Below are 25,268 nucleotides of genomic sequence, written 5' to 3' on the forward strand. Positions count from 1 at the left end.
TATCCTGCTTTACTGGGAATGAGTAAACATTTTTATAGCCGTGTGAAACTGCACTGTTTGTATACAACACATTTTCTTCGAACCGTTCACCCATTGATGGACATCTAGGCTGATTGTATGCTGTGGCTGTTAGGAATGGTGTGAAAACTACGACTGCAGGTTATCTGTGTGGTGTAGATTTGGATGTTGTACCTGAATCCTTTTGTATTTTTTGTGTTTTAGGGAACTACATACTGATTTCTACAGTGGCTACCCTAGCTTCCTTTTTACCAATAATTTGTTTGCCTTGCTCTTTTTTATTTTACTTATTTTTTTGTGCTGTTTTATGTTTGTTTGTTGAAACAGGGTTTCTTCTCTGTGTATCCTTGGTTGTTCTGGAAGACTCTAGACCAGGTTACCTTGAACTCAGAGGTATGCCTCCCTCTGCCTCCTGAGTGCTGAGATTAAAGGGGTTTGTCAGCAATATTGCCCCACCATCTTTCTTTTCTTTTTTTTAAGGTAGGGAGGCTCATTCAGTAATGACTGCTGAGCCCAAGCTCATGGTACTTCATCTGTCTCAGCTTCTAAATGCTGGGCTTAGATTTATGAGCTGCCACACTTGGCCGTGTTGTGTCTTACTTTATTTTTACAATTTGTGAGTTTCTAGCCTTTTGGTGGTAGGGTTTTAAGATAAGATGTGTGAGTGTGTGTGTGTGTGTGTGTGTGTGTGTGTGTGTGTGTGTGTGGTGTGTGTGTGTACCCATCTGGAACTTACTATATAGACCAGGCTGGCCTTGAACTCTGATCTGTCTGCCTCTCAAGTGCTAGGATTCGACCCGAAGCACCATGCTCAGCTGAGTCTCTAGTCTTAACTTAAGCTTACCACTTCATTTTTTATTTTTTAACAATGAAAAAAAGAGAGGTTAACGATTGATTCTTCTATGTCTGGGTATCTAGTTTTCCCAGAATCACTTGAGAAGTCTTGTACCTTGGCACCGTTATCAAGTACTAGGGCCTGTGTGGTCTACGTGTGGTCTTCAGACTGAGGTAGAAAGTGGAGTTGTGGGGGTGCTTCTTCCATGCTGCCAGGATGAGCCTTAAAATCTGCCCTGTAGCAGCCGTGAGCCTAGGGCATTCAGAAGTCCAGAGCCATCTGGAGCCAGTTGGGAACGGCAGTCTGGGCCCTAACTCTCACCTCAGGGGACTCGTTTGTCCTACATTAATGCTTTGGCTTTAAACTGGGTTTTCTTTTCCGGGTGTGTGTATATGTATTTAATCACTCGCCTTTTTACTTACTTTTTTGTCACATAATTACTTCCTTTTAATTACTTTGTGCATTTTATGAAGCCAAGAAGAGTGAGGCCAGGACATTGCTGTGATTGTGGCGGGGGGAGTCTAGCCTGGGTAATAAGAGAGCCTTGTTCCTCACACCCAGCCCTGCCCCTGCCTCATAAAAAGAAAAAAAAAAAAATAGAATAAGTGAAATGACAGCAATGTTTAGAAATAGTAAATTGGGGTTAGGTAGGTTTAGGGACGAAAGAGTGAATCTTCCACCTTTTCTGTTTTTCTCATGGTGATGATGCATTTTGATGCAGGGTCTACATGCTGTCTTCAAACTGGTAATTCCCCTGACTAAGTCTCAAGGGCTAAGATTATAGACACTTTCCACCTGTTTGACTCCACTCTTCCCATTTCCTTTCCTAAGAGACTTGTTTGTTTGTTTGTTTTGCTGCTTATATGGAAGCCATCAATGAATTTTTTTTTCTTTTTTCCGGAGCAGGGGACCGAACCCAGGGCCTTGCACTTGCTAGGCAAGCGCTCTACCACTGAGCTAAATCCCCAACCCCACCATCAATGAATTTAAGCTACAAAGAAATGCTAGTTAAGAATTTGAAAAAGAAGACAAAGTAGGGTGAAACCCAGATCAGAGACAGCAGCACAACCCTCCATGAGCAGGCTGGCTTATTTACAGAGCAGATCTGTGCCTACCTTCTGCAGTTCTTAAGTCACATTGGAACCACAGCCAAGCTGTGCGGAACACAGCTAGCCTTGCGTCTGACCTCAGGCAATTGCAGAGTCCTACATTTCCTGAAGAAAATACTTAGGAGTATGGAAGCGGGCTGTGGTCAGTGTCACACTTTCCTTCATTGTTTGGTCTCTTATGTAATCATCCAGAGTTGATCCTTCTGAGCATTCTCTCAATATTTACATCTTGGGTCCTTTCTTGTGTAAAAAAGTCCAACCAGGCAAGAGCTTTACATGACAGCTCTACCCACTCTGCAAACCGTCTGACCAGCTCTCGGGGTGTGAACCTGAGCATCTCCACCTCCATCTGTCTTCCTCCTTCCTCGCTCGCAGCTCTCTCCTTGTGTGACATTTGCTCCCATCGGGTTTTCCCCTGCTGCTCCTCTATCACAGTAGCTCACCTCCGACAATATTTGTAAATATTTAGTATTTATTCACTGAACTGGATCTTCCCAAAAGCCAAAACATTATATTTCCTTAACCAATTGAGTGGCTGGAAATAGTGATAGTCAACAGAAATAAAGACGAGCCTTGCATGTAATTAAGACTTTTGTCCCAGCCATGTTACAAAAGTTTAAAACAACTGAAATTACAATAATTCTACTTGTAATCGGACTTACTCTGCTGTTGCTATTTACTGGACAGTAGCATGGTTCAACTGGTAAGGTACTTTTAACCTAAGTTTACTCCCCAGGATCTGCGAGGTAGGTAGAACCAGTTCAATCCAGTTATCCACTGCTCTGTGTGAGCCTACCCTGTTCACTTGGATTTCACATACACAGTACCTGGGAGTCACTGTGTCACTACAGTAGACATAGCAATCCTAAACGATTTTTTTCTTTATTTTTAATCTAGGGAAGTATCAAGATTGTCATGTATTTTTAGTTTTTGTAAGCCCAGCAGAGCATGCCGGGGCATGTCTAACCCCAACACTTGAGAAGCAGAGGTAGGCAGATCTCTGTGTGAAGCCTGCAGTGCTATCCTGTGAGATAATAATACCTACCAAATAAATAAATCGTACCTACAGGCTCTCCTAGACAGAGTGGCCCATGCTCTAGTCCCAGCTATTTGAAACCTAAGAGGATCGCTTGAGTCCAGGAGTGCAACAGCCTAAACAACATAGCGACAACACACTGTGTCCAGAAGGACTAGTAATGATCATATTTAATAAGCTGATAAAGATGATAATGAAGCAGAAAGCCAGTCTGTCAAAGGTAGGGCCAAAGGCCATTCTCCCAGTGCTGTATGGTACAAGGAAAAACAACTTTTAAACTAAACATAGGGACATTCCTGGTAAGGAGTCTCTTGTAGCATCCTGTGGATGGAACTCAGGCATCAAATAAATGTCCTACTTGTCATGCCATCCTGAGAAGCCTCTTGGTAGCATCTTTTTCTACTTCATTTATTACAGCTAGAACAACAGAGACAGCAGTTGCTTACTGAACGTCAGAACTTCCACATGGAGCAATTGAAATATGCTGAACTGCGTGCTCGGCAGCAGATGGAGCAGCAGCAGCACGGCCAGCCACCTCAGCAAGCACACCAGCACCCGGGAGGACCGGGGCTGGCCCCACTTGGGGCAGCAGGCCACCCAGGCATGATGCCTCATCAGCAGCCCCCTCCATACCCCATGATGCACCATCAGATGCCACCACCCCATCCTCCCCAACCAGGTAAGAGGAAGCTTTGCTAACAGGACACGTTTGTCCGTTTTACAACACAGATCATCATGGGGCATGCCAAGGAATCATGTCTAACAAAACCTGTTGAAATCCTCCATTTTCATCTAGAAACTCATGGGCAAGTGAGTTCTCTTGTTACCATCACATACACCTAGCCAGTTACTTCCAATATCCTCTCCAAGACTCTTTCTCCTTGGGTAATTGGCCTTGGAATCAGCATCATATCCCAGTTTCTTAAGAATGTAACCAAATGTTAGGCATGGTGAGTGTGCCTATTCTAACATTCATAAACCAGAAACTGACTGAGTGTGAGTTCTAGGTCAGCATAGGGTGCATAATGAGACCCTGTCTACTGAGCCCTAGCACCAGGTTGGAGAAAGTATTCTGAGGCCTGGAGAGATGGCTCAGCGGTTAAGAGCACTGACTGCTCTTCCAGAGGTCCTGAGTTCAGTTCCCAGCAACCACATGGGATCTGTAATGGGATCTGATGCCCTCTTCTGGTGTGTCTGAAAAGAGTGACAGTGTACCCAAATAGATTAGATAAATAAATCTTTAGAAAGAAAAGAGAGTATTCTTAGACTCTGTATATACTGCATCTGTTCAAGAAAACTTGCAAGACACAATGAACTTTTCATAACTCATTACCTTTCTACCATTTTTAATATATTCTCATGGATATGAGATAATTGGATACTGTTTTCTTCATAGATGTCCTGTGAACTTGTATCATTAGTTTTAACTAATAAAAAAGTAACCATAACTGGGTATGGTCATACAAGTCTTCAATTTGAACACTCACAAGGCAGAGGCAGGAGGATTTCTGAATTAGAAACTAATCTCATTTACATAGTTAGTTCTAGGACAACCAGGGCTATGTAGAAAGACCCTGACTCAAAAAACAAAGGAATGGAACTGGAGGGGTGGCTTGGTGGTTAAGAGCACAAGCTGCTCTTCCAGAGGACCCAGGTTAATCTATGGCCATGCCATCATGAGCTCGACAGATACTATTGGGAGACTCAGGATCAGTTCAGACGTACACAGACATATGTGACGCCAAAGCACCGTGTCCATGAGAATATAAGTTAATTTTTTTTAAAGGACTTGTACTGACTAGGGGAAGTTTTGATGTTTCGCATGTGGGCACACAAACCTGAAAAATTACATTAGGAAGTCTGTTATCATCATCAGGTCTTTCTGTTTGATTTCAATATGTTTCTGGAGATCATCTTTGAAATCTGACATGCTCGCACCATGGGGTACTTTCCACCTCTCTGAACACTTCTGTCAGTCTTCAAATCTCTGTATAAGAGCTTCGTTTTGTCCAGCGTTAGGTTTTCAGAAATATACATACCCTCAGCAGGACCACAATGTCGATTTTCAAGCACAGTAATTATTTCAAAATGTAGGCGCTATGCTGGTTGCCAGGCTCTCACCCTAGTCTCAGCTGCTGTTGGTGGTGCTGCACTGCCTTGGTCCTCCCACATCTGTTCATTCCTCCATGTCCTTGCTTTGCAGTTGAGGACCTGATGGTGGCAAGGCCACCTACACCTAGCCTTAGAGGAGCCAGGATTCACACTGGACTGCCAGGAGCTGAGAGCAGTCACAGGTGACCTTGGAGGCAGCTGTTCCTAGTGAGGGAGTACCAGCAAGTGTGTTGATAAAGTCACCTTTATGAGACTTAGGCAATTTTGTCTTCACTTTCTCACCAAAATAGGCTTTTCCACATCAAGTATGTAATGGAAAGGGTCATTCATTGCGAGAGACTTTTTTTTTTTTTTTTTTAAGATTTATTATATTTATATGAGTACACTGTCACTGTCTTCAGACACACCAGAAGAGGGCATCAGATCCCATTACAGATGGTTGTGAGCCACCATGTGGTTGCTGGGAATTGAACTCAGGACCTCTGGAAAAGCAGTGCTCTTAACCGCTGAGCCATCTCTCCAGCCCGAGAGGTTATTTTTTTAATCTATGTCAAGCTGTTTTCCTGTAAGTTTTATGTGTGTATATAAAATATACAGGGCTATACAATGGTTCAGTAAGATTCCTAGAAGTTGTCTTCTGACCCCCTACATTCTTGCTGTTTAATGCTTATACCTACATTCATACAGATCACATACATGATATATTAAGGTACATGCAGTTGTGCTTCCTTTGTGAGTTTAATGGAGAGTGTAGCCGCAGCAGTCTCCCATCACGTTCTTCTTCGTCTCTGGTGCCCCAGGATAGAGTTCCCAGGACTTCCAAACGCAGTGACTAGGTTATTGGTTGTAATCGTAGTGATTTTTGTCTGGCCTTCTTAATCCCATCTAAGACGTGCGTATGCTGGTCTACGTGACTGTGTCCTTCTGTTCTCTCTGCAGTGTTCATCTGTTCCCACTCTAAATTTGTGAATTCTTTTGGTAAAAGTTTGATTGCTTTTCCAATTTAAGTCATGTGAATAGCTAATTCAGCTATCAACAAACAGAAGCATGTTTTTCAGGGAGCATCTGCACACATTTCTATTGTACACATATTGTGTGTCTGGAATTGAGAATAGTTAAAGAATATGCATATGATCATAACAATAGATGATGCAGAAATGCTTCCAGAACTTTAGGCCTGTTTCAACTCTCATCATATGAATACAGTCATTTTCTGTTTGTGGGTTGGTTTGGTTTTATTGTTTTGGGTTTGTTTTTGCTTTTTTGTTTAAATCTCTGTTAATAAAATTAATAACAGCATCCAGAGTTGGTGGTCTCTACAATCCCTGTATTCAGGAAGCAAGACTTTTATTACAAGTTCTGTACTAGCCAGAGGTACATAGCAAATTAATTTCAAAACAGAAGGATAGACAGGCAGATATAGCCAGCTAGCCGGCCAGCCAGGTTGAGTTGTGTGTTCCTGTAATCCCCAGAACTCAGGATAGGCTAGAGATTCACTATAGATTCAAGGTCATAGTCTTACATAGTAAGACTTGTGTTTAAAAAGAAAAGGAATCTGATTGGTAGCACAAGCCTTTAATCCCAGCACCCTGGAGGCAGAAGCAAGAGATCTGTTGAGTTTGAAGCCAGTCTGGTCTGTTCCAGACTTACATGGAGAAACACTTTTTCCAAACCAAAAGAAAAAAGACAGCAACAAAGCTGGTGAGTTTTGTACTTAGCATCAGCCAATCCGCATTTGCTACTTGACTTATTTGTTTTGGTCAGATTCTCAGTGAATAGCCCCAGCTGACCTCAAACTCAAAAACCTTTGCCTCTGCCAGACTATCTCAGTAGTGCCTTTCAAGTGGAGCTGGAGAAGTGAAGGTGTCGTCCATCTGTGATTTGTCTGTGTCAGTGATACAACTTGAGGCCTTTACGAAAGTCTGTACTGGCATATTTTTTATCATCAACATGACAACTACAGTCCTTGGAAGAGGGACCTTCAGTTGAGGCATTGCTTAGACCCTGTTGGCTTATAGGCAGGCCTGGGGTGCACTGTCTTGCTTGCTGGTTGTGGAAGGGCTTAGCCCACTGTGGGCGGCCCCGTTCTTTGGGCAGGTGGTCCCTGGCTGTAGACCACCAGCTGAGCAGGACAGAGAGCAGGCCGGTTAGCAGCATTCCTCCATGGTTTCTGTTTTGAACTACTGCGATGATTTCTCTTGAAATAACTGTTTTCTTCTCCGAGTGGGCTTTGCTTGTAGTTTATCCCAGCAATACAAGGCTAATTAACACAAAGTCCATCCAGCTAACAGTTCCTGAGTTTTAGAAAAGTTTACAGATGAGCTGGGCACAATGATATATGACAGCTCTAAAGAGTCAGGTAGATTACCAGTCTGGGCTACATGGCAAGTTCCAGGCCAGCCATGGCTTCATAGTGACCTCTCTCACCTGTGCGATCAGTAATAGTAGTAGCCGTGGCAAGGTCCCATCATTCAGAAGGTAGAGCATTCAATCCTATGCTTCCTAATAGGAATGTAACTCCCCACACCAGAAAAAAGACAAAAATAATCACAGATCATAGCATTTACATTAGGACCTGAGGGCAGCTGTCAGGTAACTGGGGAGTGTTTGGTATTTGGCCAGAATTTATGTGGTATGAATGGGCAGGAAAACCTTATGTCTGGTGACTATGAAAGTGGGAGGAAAAAAGAGTCAAGACAGATTTGTTGCTGAGTGATTAATTCATAAAGCTTTTTAGAGGAGGTTGACTTCTACACAACCATGAATACCCCAATACCTACACAAGCCAGGTGTGCTTTTTTACAAACTTGTAACCCTATCCCTGTGGGGGACAGAGGGCTCGCTGGGGCTTGGTGGCTGCCAGCACAGCTCAAAAGCAGTCTCCAGGTTCAGAAGAGAGGTGCCACTTCAGGAAAGAATAAAGTGGAGGATGGTAGAGTCCATGTAAACATCTTCCTCTGGCATATGTGTGTCTCACACACACCACCACCACCGTCCATCAATGGTGATAGTGCCCATTAGAACAGGAGTTCATTCAAGTGTAAAAGCCCACACCTGTAGTCCATATCTGGAGAGGTAGAGGCAGGAGGACCAGCCACAACTGCATAGTGAGAGCCTATTTCAAGAAAATGAAATTACGGTTCATTGGTGTGAGCCTCCTAGGCTGAGTACAGATGGAGGCCTGGTTATCTAGTAGCTGATGCCCTCTCTGTGAGCTGCACCTCTGTACTGATTGCTTATATGATACTGTTTCCCAGACTTTGCCTGCGTGCATGGATGTGTACGTGGGTGCCTGGGTGTGTGTGTCCTAAGATGGTTTTTTTCATAGCAAACAAAAAGACAAATTATGTGTAGTAGCATATAGCACAGTGTTTATTTCATGTGTGTGGAGGTTTGGTCTACATGTATGGCTGTGTACCACTTGTGTCCCTTGTGCCTGTAGAAGCCAAAAGAGGGCCTTGTATCTGCTGGAACTGCAGTCTAGGTGGTTGTGAGCCAATGAGTGGGTGTTGGGAATCAAACCCAGGTCCTCTGGAGAATAGCCAAGTTCTCGTAACTGCTAAGTCACCTATCTCTCCGTCTCTGGTGTGTATTATATTTAATTGTGCGTGTTTGTCTCTAAGTCTGTATTCAGGTGTTGGGGTGAATATGGGTACCTTGGAGGCTGGAGCCAGAGGTTTTGGATCCCCCTCAGCTATAGTTAGAGGCAGTTATGGTGCTAGGAACTGCTCTTGGGTTTTCTGGAAGAGCATTGTGCTCTCTTAAACACTGAGCTGTCTCTCTACCGCAGAGTGTTTCTGTTGTATGGTTGGCACATCTATTTTTACCTTATCTTAGGTTTTGCTGAACTTGTTAAAAGAGACATCATCTCCCGTTAGACTGTAAAATGGTACCTAACAGTTTCTCAGCCTAACTGCCGAGGCTGGAAAGATGATGTGGTGGTTAAGAGCACTGGCTACCCTCCAAGAGGACCCAAGTTCAGTTCCCAACACACACATTGCAAGTTCCATCTGTCTGGAACTCCAGTTCCGGGGCTTCTGGCATCCTTACACAGATATTCGTGGAGGCAAAATAATGAGCATAAAGTAAAAATAAATCACCCTAAATATTTTTAAATCAGGCTATTTGTCAAGAAAAACCTTTACACAAACAGAACTGCTTTTGCCTGTAATTATTTTAGTTGTTAAATTTTCTTTGTGTGTGTGTGTGTGTGTGTCTGGGTGTGTGTGTCTGGGTGTGTGTGTCTGGGTGTGTGTGTCTGGGTGTGTGTGTCTGGAAGGTAGTTCTGTCCGCACCATGTCGATTCCTGGTGTGGAACTTAGGTGTCAGACCTCAGAGCAAGTCCCTTACCCACTGAGCCACCTCATTGGCCCAGCTGGGAGTCTTGACTGCATCATTTGTTGGTGTTGCCAACAGTTTGATTTTGTACGTGGACAAGCATAGGGGAGTGCAGCCTGTCAGGTGACCAGTGCGTGTGGGCCCTGGTGGCACACCCCTCTAACACGCCCAAGGCCCTGACGTCTGTCTATTGCATCACTGAAAAGAAAGGACTGAGTGTGGTGTGGTGAAAAGATGTTATTTCTATAAATCGTTATTTCAGTAACAAAAGTAGGACATACCTTTCAGTTGAGGCACTGACCCACTTGGCTTATTGTGTTTCATTTTCTTGAAATGAAAACCAAAATGGTCTCAATGTAGCCCATAGCAGCTACCTCAAACCCATGCTCTTTCCCGCTCAGGCTCTAACCCTTTTCCCCCTTGACCTTGCTAATGGAGAAGAAGCCTCGGGGGATCCCGGGCTTCCCCTCACTTGGCCCCAGTAGGGTTATTTCTGTTCTCCTGGGGCCTCAGCCAGAGGGTGTCTGCATAGTTAGACCTTTCATTGCTCACAGAGGCAGAAGTGGGTGTTTCACCCTCTGGAGCTGGGGCTGCAGGTGCTTGGTTTCTCAGAAGCTGGTACGACTACTGGAACTTGAGTTCAACTCCTCGTGAAGAGCATCGGGTGCTCCTCACTGCTGCACCATCTTTTTTCCCCCTCCATTAAATCCAGTTACAGGGGTTGGGGATTTAGCTCAGTGGTAGAGCGCTTGCCTAGCGAGCGCAAGGCCCTGGGTTCGGTCCCCAACTCCGAAAAAAAAAAAAAAAAAAAAGAAAACCCAGTTACAGCTCTTACCGTGGGAAAGTATTCAAGAACAGTACTGTGGGCTCAGCCCCACACTAAAAGGGAAGAGGAAACGGCTCCTTTTTGGTCTGTGGCACCTTACACCGTCTGATGACAAAGCTGCCGCACCGCTCCCTTGAGCAGTGGTTGCCTCACAAAGAGAACAGTGAGGCTCAGTCCTTAACAAAGAGCATCTGTGACAGGCAGCCCCCAGGAAGCTGCTCTGGGGAAGAAGCCTCGGAGGATCCCGGGCTTCCCCTCACTTGGCCCCAGTTGTGTTATTTCCGTTCTCCTGGGGCCTCAGCCAGAGGGTGTCTGTGCATAGTTAGCCATGGATGGATGACACACGCTTAAGACTAGGTGTTCACGGTTCCTGTTTCTAGCTTCTTTCTCTTTTCACATCTTAGTCTTCCAATAAATAAAAATGAGATCCTTACCTAATGTCCCATTAGACATGATAGGTATAAGACTTTAGTCAGGATCGAATAAACATGGGAGGGAGAGGGTTTTCCACAAGCTAAGCCTAATTTTAGCAAACCTTTCCATTTCCCAGGCTTCCGATGCCTGCTGTTTAAAAAATGTTTGTATGTAGGTCAGACTCCCACCATCCTGTGCTTTGCCACTGCTGCTTTGAGGCTTACTCCCTCTCCGTCCTCCCTCTCCTCCCCTCCTCTCTCTTACCTCTTCCTCCTCCCACCTTAGAAATTGGGGTGTGTGTGTGTGTGTGTGTGTGTGTGTGTGTGTGTGTGTGTGTGTGTGTGTGTGTGTGTGTGTTTTAATGGACTATGTACACACACATTTTGTCTAGCAGTGTCTTGGTATTTCAGGTTTATGTGAGTAATAGTACTTTAAGCTTGCAAGAATTAGCAAGATTATATATATTTTGGTTTTTTTGTTTGTTTGTTTTGGGTTTTTTTTGTTTTTTTTTTTAAAGATTTATTTATTTATTATATATGAATACACTGTAGCTGTCTTAGACACACCAGAAGAGGGCATTGGATCTCTTTACAGGTGGTTGTGAGCCACCATGTGGTTGCTGGGATTTGAACTCAGGACCTCTGGAAGAGCAGTCGGTGCTCTTAACCGCTGAGCCATCTCTCCAGCCCTATATTTTGTTTTTTTGATGATACTTGTGTCAAGTAACCGTACAACACACACACACACACACACACACACACACACACACACACACACACACGGGTGCAGGGGGAGGAAGGAAGGAACTTTAGGTTTCGGGTAGACAGAACATTGATTTTTGTCTTCCTTCTAGGGCTCTTACTTCTCCTCCTTTTCTGGAGCTGTGGAGATGGTTCAATATATAACTGCGTTCAAGTGGCATCCTGAGAGCCTTCCTTTGATTCTAGTATTTATGTAACTGCCTCGTCTGGCATCACATACTTCAGTTCCAGGGCTGGGCAGGTGCAAATGGGACTCCCTAGGGCTTGCTGGCCATCCAGTCTAGTTGAATCTCAGAAGCAGAAGGAATTGTTTTACTCTAACCTCGGGTGAGAACAGCTTCACAGTCCTCTCTATGGCAATTGAGGAGAGAAGGTTATTCTCAGGCTTCAGACCTCATAGCACGACTCAGCACAGGCTGAAAGTGGGCTGGCCCTTGCTCACATGTGCCGGGATTACTAGCACAGTTTCTGGAGCCAGACATACTACACCCTCAGACCCTGCTCCCCATTTCCATGCTTCACGCTGCTCAGGTAGCTACTCGCTTAACTCCTTCCCCTTCAGCAGGCAAAACAGACTTCCTGAGGTTCAATTGATTTGTGCTTTTAAAGTTCTTAAAACGTTGGAACATGGCAATGTGTGTTTCATGCATTAGATTTCTGGGTCATCATAGCCAGTTTATCACACATTTGCTGTGACTTAAAACAATAGAAAGTTGGGCTAGAGATGTAACTCACTTAGTAGACAACCCGCTGAATGTGTACAAAGACTTCAGTGTAATTCCCAAGGCTGTGTAAATCCAGGCGTCAAAACATAAAAACCCACACCTATAATCTCAGCACTCAGACTGTAGGAGTAACACCAATTTAAGGTCATGCTCAGCTACAAAGAGAATGCGGGCTAGCCTGGAATACATAGGAGGCCCTGTCTCCAAAGAGTAGAAATTTATTCTCACTGTCTGAAGGTGAGGTCTCTGGCCCTCCCTTGCCGTGTTCCCCCTCAGGGGTCTGAGTGAAGCTGAGTCTCTGTTCCTTCTCCATCCCAGTGGTTGCTTGGCATTCCCTGCTCGCAGCACTCTGTGTCTACCCCACCGTCTTCCTGTGTCTTTCTTGGATACTTGTAGTTAGATTAGGACCCCTCAGGGGATCTGATGGTCTCCTCTCAGTCCGTGTCACACCTGCACTGCCATCCGGACTGCTGCACACTGAATATCAACCCAACACTTGAAAATTCGAGTTTTTGAACTTCTTTTTTCTCCAGTTCTCCAGAGGTGAATTTTTAGTCATTTCCAGCAGCTGGAGAGACGATTCAGTGATTAAGAATCCTAACTAATCTTCCGGAGGATCCAGGTTCAATTCCCATTGCCCACATGGAGTTCACAACTATAACTCCATGTTTCTATAACTCCAGTTTCAGGGAGTCTGTTGTCCTCACACAGAAGCATGCAGGCAAAGCAACAATGCACATAAAAGAAAATTTTAAAGACAATTTCCAATATTCACACTTTTTTTTTTTAATTTCAAAATTGTGGTTATTGATGTTCGACTGGTAAAAGGTGCTTAAGTTAGTTTTGTGAAGACTGAGGGAAGGAGCGGTGGTGCTGCTCACTTGTGCACACGGGCTCAGCAGGAGGCAGGAGCAGGCAGATCTGAGCTCTAGGCCAGTGTTCTGTGTAGTCAGTTCTAGGCCGCCTGGGGTTACATAGTGAGACCCTGTCTCAAATAAATAAACAATTAGAAACCCTCCAGAGGTGATATAATGAGGACTTTCTTATAAAGTGTTTCGTTTGGACAGAGTATATCGTGAGAAGAGAACTGGATCTTAGGTTAGATGGCTTGAATATATTTTATGATTTCCCCTGCTTTGTCCATAAAGAAAGCTTTGAAGCTATGCATAGTGGCATAGCTGTAACTCCATCCTTCATGGGGCTGGGGCCAGAGGATCATTACAAGTTCAATACTAGCATGAAGTACACAGCTCCAGACCAACCTGGACAGGAGTCGTTGTATAAAATGCAAACTCCTTTGGGACTCTGAGCTTCTTTTTATTACCTATAAGATAATGATGTTGTCCAAAAAAAAACAAAAAAAAAAAAAAAAAAAACCAAAAAAAACACTGTTTGGGGTTGGGGACTTAGCTCAGTGGTAGAGCACTTGCCTAGGAAGCGCAAGGCCCTGGGTTCGGTCCCCAGTTCTGAAAAAAAAAGAACCAAAAAAAAAAAAAAAAAAAAGATAATGATGTTGTGGGCTGGAGAGAAGGCTCAGCAATAAGAGCACTGGCTGCTCTTCGAGAGGTCTAGAGTTCAATTCCCAGCAACCACATGGTGGCTCACAACCATCTGTAATGGGATCTGATGCCCTCTTCTGGGGTGTCTGAAGACAGTGTACACACATACATAAAAATATATGTATAATTTTTTTTTTCCGAAGCTGGGGACCGAACCCAGGGGCCTTGCAGTTGCTAGGCAAGCGCTCTACCACTGAGCTAAATCCCCAACCCCCTAATTTTTTTTAAGTTACTAATATTGGCTCCTCTTTTGCTTTCTGTTGTGATAAAACACTATGAACAAAAGCAACTTGAGGAGGAAAGGTTTGCCCCTCATAATCATGGTTGATGCTGAGGTAAGTCAGGGCAGAATTGGAACAGTTTCCTGGCTTGCTCTCCCGTTGCTTTCTTCTATGACTACCCAGGGGTGACACCGCCCATCGTGTGTTGACCCCTCCCATATGAGTAATTAATCAATAAATGCTTCACAGAAATCCCCTAGACCAAAATGATGCAGGCAGTTCCTCAGCTGAGGACCGTCTTCCTCGGCCACTCTAGTTTGTATCAGGTTTACTAACCCAGCACACACTGCCTCTCACAAGCATGTTAGAGGAACTACTAACAAGAAGAATAAAGTGGTGCCAGATCATAACCAAGCCGTGCAGTTAAGCAGGAGAACCATTCGGGTTTCTTCTGTACAGCCTTGGGGCTTGTCTTCAGACATATTCAGAGTAGATGAAGAGGAAAGCGGTCAGCAGGCTGTGGGTACTCCTCTGTGTGTTGCCTGTTGTTCTCCTGGCTCTTGACATGGACTCAGCAGACCTTCCTTTGGAATCAGGGAGTGAAGCTGCACTGTGTGAAATGATCCTATACAGTTGTATGTTGTATGTATGTACATTCCTCATGGTGACTGTCTTTGTGACAATGAGCCTCGCAGACTCCTGTCATCTTTCTAAGGCTGTCATGGCTGTACTTGGTAGAAGAGGCAGTGTGAAGGTGGATAGGGACTGTGTCACTCTGAAGCTGGCCTCCCTTTATCATGTGCCCACTTTAGAAGTGCCCCTTTGTCTCCAAGCTAGAGTTTGCACTTCTGAATTAAAAAGTGAGCTCCGGGGTTGGGGATTTAGCTCAGTGGTAGAGCGCTTGCCTAGCAAGCGCAAGGCCCTGGGTTAGGTCCCCAGCTCTGAAAAAAAGAACCAAAAAAAAAAAAGAAGTGAGCTCCCTGCCTACCTCCCTACCTGTGAGGGCTTGCATGCTACAGAGGCAAAGCTGAATGCATGCAACATCACTCAGTAGCAGAGTCTAATACTTACTGAGTCGTCACAGAAGAATGATCAGTACTCAAGTAAATCAGAGACATTTGTTCTGTCTCCCAGCATTAATGAACAGACACGGGGAAGAGATGAAATTGTCTGTCATCTATCCCTTCCGCTCGCCTCAGCCCAACCCCACTTGTGATTTTACCAGGCCAGTGCTTCATGGATTCCTTTAGGGGATCCCCCAGGTCAGGGAGAGGTAGAACCTTTTACAGTGGTGGTTTTTGTGCACTGATTTCCTTTGAACGTCCTTTCTGATCTCTGGTCTGCACAGGCACTGATGGGATGGGATGGGATGGGATGGGATGGGATGGGATGGGATGGGATGGGATGGGATGGGTTAGCCACTTCTCATTTAGAGTAACGGAACACATCCGATCTTTGCCTGACCTTTCTCAGAGCTGCTCCCGCTTGTTGTTGCTTCCTTGCTTTTTGAGATGGATTCGTGTATTGTAGATCGGCTTCATACTCACTCTGTCTAGCCAGTGGTGACTTTGAAATCTTACTTCTACCTCCCAGGTCCTGAGGTTATAGGCATATATCTCAACACTGTTTATGTAGTACTGGGGATTGAGTTCACAACTTCTTGTGAATGAGGGAAACATTCCTACCAGTTGTATTCATGTAGCAATTGAGCCATGACCACAGCCCTGTAATTCACTCTTAATAGCAACTACCTTTCCTATACTAAAGTTGAGAAGTCAGTCAGTGGACTGTTCCTCAGTTAAGTGTTCTACAAAGAAATGAATAAAAGGCAGATCATCGGGCCAGTGGGATAGTGAGGGTACTTGCCCTCAAGTATGGCTAAGTGCAGTCCTCAGAATTCACACACATAACTTGGTCCTACAAGTTCTCCTCTAGCCTTCATACTTGTACCATGGCTTGTTTGTGCACATATATCCACATACTAAAATATTTGTCTATGTTCTACAATCATGGACATTGAATTGGTTCCTACCCACCCCACCCCCAGTACATGCATACTTATAATACTTTCAATCTCTTTCTACAGGTCAAATACCAGGCCCTGGCTCCATGATGCCTGGGCAACCTATGCCAGGTCGCATGATTCCCACCGTGGCAGCCAACATTCACCCTACTGGGAGTGGCCCTACCCCTCCCGGTATGCCTCCAATGCCCGGAAACATCTTAGGACCCCGGGTACCCCTCACAGCACCAAACGGCATGTGTAAGTAGCCCAGCGGGAAGACATGCCCCAGCATCCTGCTATGGAAGCTACAGACAAGGAAGAAAGGCTTTCTTCTCTTCATGAGATGTAGCAAGTCCATAGACAGTCTAGCCTGCAACATTTAGTTGTGGGAGATAACATTTTGGTTTGAAACTCAGGTTATATACTCAGTACTGAGGTCTGTGGATGAGCCACTGATTTCTTTGTCACTCGTGATTAAACCTGACTAGTTTGAATATCAACTGGCATGCATAGTTCCTGGCTGTTATTCCCCTACAAGAGCTGTTATACTGTAAGGTTAAAAGTGATGAGTAGGGAAAAAAAAAAGAAATTGGACCAGACCTAGTCCAATTGAAGGGTTTAATCCCAGTACTCAGGAGCAGAGACAGGTTTGAGGCCATCCTAGTTGTGTGTATGTCTGTTTGTGTCTGTGTGTGTGAGTGTGTGGCCTCCAGGCAGCCAAGGCTACATAATAAGAAAGGTCTTATAGCTATTCTTGATACTTTGGTAGTACCTACATAGATTTGAAATGAGATGGTTTAGGAACTGCAAAAAATAATGCCAGATAGAGAGGTGTTAATGAAGTTCAGTAGCATCCCTCTGAGCTTGTGTTCAGAGCCCAGGTCATTTCTCCTGTAAGTGCTCCCCATACCCCATTTCAAGCCTTGACCTCCACAGGGTTACATCAGAGACTGTGATCTGCCTTCAGCTGGGTAGACATGCTCAGTGAAGACGATCCAGGCAGAATCTGATTCCTTAAGAAGTTCATGTGTGTGGCCAGAAGTTAGTTCTGATTCATAAGACAAAATAAATAACCAGAAAGAATCCTTGCCTGCTGGGCAGTGATGGCTCACCCACCAGCACTGAGGAGGCAGAGGCAGTGTGTTTGAGGCCAGCCTGGTCTACAGAGCAAGCTCCAGGACAGCCAATGCTACATAGAGACTCTGCCTCAGAAAAGAAAAGAAAAAAGAAAACCATAATCCTTGGCTGTGTGAGCTTTATGGACTGACCCCTAGAACAAGGAACCAAAATAAACACATTTTTTAAAATAGTTGGATAAACTTTAGTAAGAATTTTAAGCTATAACTGGTGGGATGTCTCAGCAGGTCAAGGCTCTTGCAGCCAAACCTGACAGTGTGAGTTTGTTCCCTTGGGACCTGTATAGTAGGGGAGAGAACTGATCCCCACAAGCTGTCTTTTAAGTTAACAGATGGTCTTGCACCGGCACAGCCATGCACACATACACAATAGCTACTACAGGGAACTTGGAAGTCCTTGGAATGCACTGTAATACTCCAGGAGACTTCTTGCAGGGACGGCGGCTTCATACAGAGGCGTGTAAATCCCAGAGGCTAAGACAAAGTAGACACACAGAAGAAAGTCTTGGCTTAACTAAATTTATAGAATCTGGCCCATTTGTAAAATTATTTCCCTTGAGCTTGTGGTCAGATACCATAGTAGAGGGTAACAAAATGCCTCCTAGGCAAGAAAGCATTGGCCTTCAAGAGAGCAGATGAAGTTTGCCATCTCTCGCAATCACATTGTATCACTGGACTTGACCACTGGTCTGCTTGATTCTTGACATCAGGACTCTTGTGAAGGGTCCTCGAAGGAGTGCCTTGAGAATGCACGTGGAGTCCATGTACAAAGGGGGCCTCTAGAGAGTCCCAGCTTCTGACTTGGCTCCTGGACTCTGGATAGGCCACTCTGCGTAGCCACACAGAGTAGCTTCCTGTCCTCAGGACTTGGTGTCTTCTACTCAGATCACAGAGGCCGAGATTATGGGATTCTGAATGCTCTCAGTACTGTGGAGGTCTGGTAGCAGCCCCTTGGCAGTATAGACTGTGAACGCCTCACTGGGGTTGATAGCAGGCCCTGGGTAGTATAGATGGTGAACGCCTGGCCGGGGTGGCTGTGCTTTTCCTATTTATTTGATATGTTTTATTTCTCACAAGATCTAGAGGTTTTACCCTCTTGGATTAAATGATCTCTAGGGTTCCTTTGTACACAAAAGCGGCTAGACTTGAAATAGAAAAGAACCCCAGACACTCAGGCTGATTGTTCCCTTCAGGACCTGACCTAGTTTGGTCCAGAAATCCGAGGATGGCAGTTGAAGGCCTCCTAAGAGTATCCAGCTTGTCAGCAGCTGCCCCTGTGGGGTTTGTGGCTACGGTAGAAACAGTTAATCAGCAAGAAGGTATTGACATCTCTCCTGTGCCCAGCTAGGGTAGACACCGTGGATAAAGAAAGACCGTGATGCAGAAGTAACCCATGAAGGCTCTGATTACTTAATGAAGAAACACAATTAGTAGAGAGAACAATTAGAGTACAATAAAATGGAAATATAATTAAGTTCTTAAAAAAAATGTCTGGAGTGATTCTTGAAAGTGGTCCTTGGAGAGGGGTGGGCTGACTTCTGACACGTCCCCTCCTATCTCTTAGGTTAGGGTCAGCAGTTGGCTGCTGTGCGCTTGACCTCAGGTAGCAAACCTATGAACTGGTATTGCTTGCCTGCTGCCAAGTTACTTCCTAAGGATGGTGAAACGTCTCTAATGCCAGCATAATGGCTGAGGCAGGCAGATCTCTGAATCTGAGGCTAGTCTGGTCTACACAGCAAATTCAAGATCAGCCTAGACTACATTGCAAAACCTTGTCCCAAAAAAAAGAAGGAAAAATTCCTTTCTGTTGCTTTCCATTGAATGGACTTTTCCAAGCCTCCCTCCCTGTGTTTCCAGCAATGACGAGTTACCTTGAATGTGTTTGCAGATCCTCCTCCACCACAGCAGCCGCCGCCGCCTCCTGCAGATGGGGTCCCTCCACCTCCTGTTCCAGGCCCTCCAGCCTCAGCCACTCCCTAGCCTGGAAGACCAGGGAACCTCCACAGCCACCACAAGCTGAACTGGGGATGGCAAGACTTGTGTCTCGGCTTCCTTGGTTTTCTTGCAAGATTTTTTTTTTCACAACCCCAAGCACAAGTCCCATGTCTCTCCACTCTGATACTTCGTGTGTCAGGTCCTTAGTTGACATTCAATGGAAAGCCTGTGGTGACTAGTGTGCTCTGATCATTTTAAAAGTACCATGTCCCCTGTCCCCGTGTGACAGATGTTAGCAATTGGTCTGCAGGTCCTGTTGACATTAATATCCTCTCTGTGTCTGTCTGTCTGTCTATCTGTCTCTCTGCTTTGTCTAAGGCTTCAATGGATAATCCTATATAATTATTGTCCTTTCTTTCTCTGTTACGGTTGTTTTTAAAGAAAGTATCCTAAGTTAATAGAAACCAAAAAGTGGTAATGGGCAGAAAGAGATAGCCACAGAGGGACACACCTTAAGGCATTATAAGTGACCTTATTTCTGCTTATCTGAGCTAAGAGTGGTGCTACTGGTAAAGTTCCTGAGACTTGTGACACATAAATGCTCCAAAATGGGAAGAGCTGGGGGGTGGGGGTAATCCCTTTGATAAGTTTCCTGGTGAGGACCATGAGGGACTCCACGCTGCCTGGAAGAACACACCACCGTCCCTGTTGTATGACAGCACAGCCAAGAGCACAAACAGGAGAGCCAGCCACTCCTTCCTTCTCCCACCATTCTGGGTTTTTGTGCAAAAGATTTGCAGTATTGAACTAGATGGTTGTTTTCCTAAGGGCAGCGTGGGCTTTAAAAGTTGAAATTTGACAGGTATTTGCTGGTTTTTCCCAGTCTAACAAAGAAAGATAAAGGGTCTGGGGCCCTACCTACACACTTTAGGAGCCCCGTCCAACCTTCCCCAAATACACATGCTCTAAACTCACCATGTTACATGTTTTTTAAACCTTCCTCCTATAAAAAAGGAAAACAATGTAAAATGGGCTAAGTAGATTATGCTAAACATTTTCTCTCATGCAGCTTGGTTAGGGTGGCGGGGTACAGATCCTAAACTACCTCTTGCTGTAGCCAGGGTGAATGGGATTTCTTAAGCGGTACTGAGGTGCAGAGTGGGAGTGGAAATGCCCACGTGTGACCAGTAGCCTCTGTTCCTCCTTCTTGTAAGACCTCACATTTCCATCTGTCACAGGGTTATGGAAAGTATGCTGTTGGCTCCAGAGTGTTAGGCTTTAAGGTTTGGGGAGCCATCCCTGAGGAAGACACACACACACACACACACACACACACACACACACACACACAAATGCCTTAATTTGAGCCTGTATCTACCCCTGCTGATGAACAATTAGATGGGCTTGGGTTTTGTCAGCTCCCTCCCTCCCTCCTTCCCTCCCTTCCTCCCTTCTTTCTGTCTTTCCATTAGTAGCAAAAGCGTGTTTTTGGCAGAACTTTAAGTGGCAATTTCATTCTTGAGAACGCACGGTAGAAGACCTTATGGGTGTATTTTCTATGTGTTTTAAAGCTTTATGTATGAGAGGTAGGTAGGCATTTCTTAATAACAAAAAAAGAAACCCCACAGTTGAGATTTGCCTTGGAGACTCTTGGGTTTGCCTCTAACAAGGTGCTCGAGTCACCGCCAGAGTCTTGGGGTGCTAGAGCTAGAGAAACCCTGCCCCTTCTTTATATTCTAGAGTCTTAGAGTGGAGATGGAAGTGAGCTTGTTCCTTGGGAGCTCACTCTGCTCATTTGTCTCCAGGAAGACCCCAGTGCCTTTTGACCGTGGCCAGGGCTCCCCTCCATTCTCTCCAAAGTAAATTGACTCCGAACACTTGCCTTCTGCCTGGATCCTAGAAGAATAGGACTCTGGTCCATACTGTGGTCGTTATAACCTAAGGTCTGTAATGTGATCACTTTCCAGTTTGAGAGATGAAATAGAGATAATTTTACAGTGTTGATAATCTACAAACCTGAGTTAACAGCTCTTTCCGTGACTGGGAGTCCGGTGTCATTCCTGTAATAACACCCATTCAATTTTGTGAGGGGCGGGCTTGGGTACTGTGTGGTTTTTGTACAAATGTGTTTCTCAGTGTGGGTTTTTGGTTTTTGTTGTTTTTCCTTTAGGTTTTGTTTTAATGAGGGAAGGGAGTTTTGAGAGTTTGGGAGAAAAAAATGAATGAAAGTGGCTTAATGTCCCTCTTTTTCATTGAATAAATGAATACCATTTATGAATTCTAGCCCCAATCTCTGCATCCATCCATTCGTTTCATGGTGGGTTCTGCAGCGAGAGTCCTCAGCCTCACCTGGTTCTGGTGAGCTTAAAATTCCATGGCTCAGAGCCTACCAGGCTGATCCCTTCCACGGAGCTTCATAAAGTTGGATACCTTCCCCTTCATTCAAAGAACGATGACTGGAAGCTCTCCAGAAGGAAGGTAGCCTAGTGTCCTAGTGCCTCCTTCAAAGGGGAATGGTCTTAGGGAGTCAAAGAGTTGGTCAGGTAACACTTAGATGTAACTTGATCTTTTATCAGCCGATACAATGTGTGTGCAACCAAGCCTAATGACATTAAGTCTCCTGGCTACCCACATGGTGGGAGAGAACTGACTCCCCAAAGTTGTCCTCTGGCCTGTACATGTACACTCATATGCACATGCATATATATCTGTACGAGTTTTATTTAAGATGGAGTCACTGTATAGTCTTGACTGACCTGGAACTCACTCACAGGTCAGGCTGGTCTTGCACTAACACCCACCTGCCTCTCAAATACTGGAATTAAAGACAAGTGCCATGAAATCTGGCTTTTAAGTTTTTTCTCCTCAAAAACATTGTGTGGTAGTACAAAACTACAAATCCTTCTCAAGACGTTTTGTCCAGTAAAAATAGGAGATCCTGCTGTGTTTGAGGTGTATATCTAGCCTTACATACTAGTAAACCCCAGCTGTAAATAAATAATCAGGCTGCACCATCCAAGCCAGCAGAATGTCAAACAATAAAGAAATAGCATTTCACAGAGGGCAAGCATTCTTGAGGAAAATGAAAGTAATTTACAGTATCCTAAAGGCAGAAAGGATATTGTGGTACAAGTAAGACCTATCCAAAAAAAAAAATTTTTTTTTCCTGACGAAAACTAAGAAACAATGCAAAATCTGAATTGAGTGGCCTATACTCTCTCTATAATATCCTGAATTCAGTCCCAAGTGGGAGGTGCCTCGTGGTTTCTGATGTGCTGGGAATGGGGGTGGCTAGACTGTATTAATCCTGGGAACATATACCTCTATCATAAAGGACAGGCAAGTAGATCTCTTGTAAGCCCACCTAGGGCTACATAGTGAAGTTGGGGGAGAGTTTTAATCCTGACCTTCAGGCAGAGACCTGACACCACACTGCCATAAAGAATGGTTGATGGGCTGGGTAGTGGTGGTTCATGCCTTTAATCTCAGCAGGGATGCAGAGGCAGGCAATTCTCTGAGTTCAAAGCCAGCCTGATCTACAGAGTCAGTACCAAAACAGCCAAGGCCACACAGAGAAACCCCATCTGGAAAAAAAAAAAAAAACAACAAAAATTGGATAACGTGGGCCAGGCATGGCTAGCATGGTAGATCTCTTTCATAGCTTTTATATTTTCAAAGGGCTTCAGACCACTGGTAGTGTCCTGGCTGGGGTAACACTTTAATCCCAGCACTGGGAAGTCAAAGGCAGGCAGATCTCTGAGCTTGAAGACAGCTACAGCTACACAGAGAAACCCTGTCTGGGTGGTTTAGGGGTAGTAATGGGAGAGGGACCAATTCAGTGAACCAATTAAAACTAACAAACACCCGTGTACCTTCCAGGACCAACCCACACTCTGTTCTGACCCCTAAAGGGTCTTTGGTTCCTGTGTTTGCTTTTCTGCTATGCAAAACTCAGAGGCAATCCATAATTCTTGCATTTCCCAGAAGCCTTTGGGTGCTTTTGTAGCTCCATGGAAAGCAGCCATGGAACCTGTGCTGGCAGGAACTTTGACCTTTGCAGGAGAAATCACCAGCCCTAGAGGTAGTGTATGAAGCCCTTAGCAAAGTGGTGATACTACCTGTAGGGACCTGACAGTAGGGGAAAAAGATCTGATTTCCTAGCAGCCTGTCAACTGCTCTCCAAGATGGAGCTGGTGTTGGGGCGGAAGTGGTAGCTCTGGGATTTTTGACAGGCTGAGGTCTTGTATCTGGCTTGGCCTTGAACCTGACAGACTTGTAGTAGCCATCTAGATTATAGTATCCCTCCCTCACTCCATGTCCGCTCACTTTCGCTGTTTGTTGAAATAGGCCTTCATGTATCCCAGGACAATCTTCAGCTTCTGTTCTCTTGCATCTACCGACCATGTGCCACCCAGCTAAGGCTCAGCTTACTCCACACCATCTACAGGGTCCCTGAGGAGAACTTAGTCCTCTGCCCAGGCAGCAGGTGTCTTCTGCAATCTAGGTAGTTGAGTGGTTTTCTCCCAACTGGCCTGGCTTTGGAGTTAGTTAATAAATTCAAAAACCTTTTGCATCATAATAACAAACCATTGCCTGACAAAATAACTACCCCCAGGTTTGTGTACCCTTTCCAGAAATGGAAACACTTGATCTCCATGAGGAAGTTACAGCAACCCGAAGGCCCTAGACCCCTTCCCTTCCTGCCAGGAGTGGTGCGGGTAGGTCTACTCCTAGTTGCCTATTTTGTACCTCCCCACCAAAGGAACAGTTTTGTCCCCGTGCCTAAGATCAGAAGCTTGGTCATTCTGTGATGGCCATTACTAATAGCTTAGCAGCCAGGCATAGCAACATAGCCATAATCCCAGCATGTTGGAGGTAGAGAGAAGGTCTCAGGGGCTGTGGCATATAGCATTAAATACCCGGGAAAGTAGAGGCTGGGCTGGGTGAGGAGATAAGGCTTCTGTTGCCCTGTTCTGCATCCTGGTACCTCTTCTGAAATGCAAGAAAGGAATGAGGGTCTGTAAAGCACACGTGGCGGCCTGCAACTGTTTTAACTCCAGTTCCAGGGCATCTGATGTGCTCTTTCTGACTTTGGATACCGAGTATGGGTGTTGTGCAGACACTTGCAGGCAAAACACCCATGCACACAAAAATTAATTTTTTAAAAAAGATTTATTTCATGTATGTGAGTACACTGTAGCTGTCTTCAGACACACCAGAAGAGGGCATCAGATCCCATTACAGATGGTTGCGAGCCACCATGTGGTTGCTTGGATTTGAACTCAGGACCTCTGCAAGAGCAGTCAGTGCTCTTAACCACTGAGCCATCCCTCCAGCCCCCACAAAAATTAATTTTTTTTTGGTTCTTTTTTTCGGAGCTGGGGACCGAACCCAGGGCCTTGCGCTTCCTAGGTAAGCGCTCTACCACTGAGCTAAATCCCCAGCCCCCAAAAATTAATTTTTAAAAGGTAAAATGGAGGGGTTGGGGGTTTAGCTCAGTGGTAGAGCGCTTGCCTAGCAAGCCCAAGGCCCTGGGTTCGGTCCCCAGCTCTGGAAAAAAAAAAAAAAAAGGTAAAATGGAAAGCCTCCAGATTCAGATGAATGCTACTTTAAAAAGAAAAGCCAAAATTTCAGTATGTTGGTGCCTAAACTGAGGATGTAAAGTCAAACTGAAGTTCTCTATCCAGACCAAACTGTGTGGCCCATGGTCATAGGAGCAGCGACAGTAGTCTCAATGAAGTAGGTGTCTTTTCTGCACATAAGGATGTGTGCAGCAGTCATGGCGAAGATCTTCATGGCTTGGCTTTGGAGACGAGTTACCAAAACACAGTAGGAAACAGACATGAAGCCATATACAGCATGTGTGGCGCCCAAAGGCTGTGAGTTATGTGAATAGAGGACTAGTGAATAAATGGTGGATAATGTGAAAAGAGGACTGGGGACGCTATAGGGAGGTAGTGGTGGTTTCATTGTCCCCTTCTTATATGACTTCTTAGGTTTCCCCAGCCTTTATGTACACTCTGACCATACATTTGACACTGCTTGCCAGAGCCTTTCATGCTGGAGTCTCCATTGACTGTCTCCAGGGTCACACAGATTTGATGCTAAATCTTACTCTTCTCACCACAGAATGAGCTTTCCCTAAAGTTCAATTTATAGACATCTCCCAGTTACTCTGTTCTCTGTGCCAGGGAGGATCAGGTCAGCAGTTTGCTTGCTTGCTTGCTTGCTTAATAAA

General features: G+C 45.0%; 1 protein-coding gene across 3 annotated transcripts in view; it reads left to right on the plus strand.

The window, feature by feature from the left end:
* Smarcc1 (SWI/SNF related, matrix associated, actin dependent regulator of chromatin, subfamily c, member 1) overlaps positions 1-21,320 on the plus strand; it is a 106,245-nt gene extending 84,925 nt beyond the window's left edge. The window contains exons 26-28 of one of the 3 annotated variants that reach the window (XM_006243771.5): positions 3,416-3,677; positions 16,041-16,217; positions 18,440-18,583. In XM_006243771.5, the coding sequence (XP_006243833.1) occupies positions 3,416-3,677; positions 16,041-16,217; positions 18,440-18,474 (474 nt within the window). In that variant the 3' untranslated portion in view covers positions 18,475-18,583. 3 annotated transcript variants of the gene reach the window in all.
* Positions 21,321-25,268: the final 3,948 nt, after the last annotated feature.

Source organism: Rattus norvegicus, chromosome 8 (assembly GCF_036323735.1).
Source record: "Rattus norvegicus strain BN/NHsdMcwi chromosome 8, GRCr8, whole genome shotgun sequence".
NCBI lineage: Eukaryota > Metazoa > Chordata > Mammalia > Rodentia > Muridae > Rattus > Rattus norvegicus.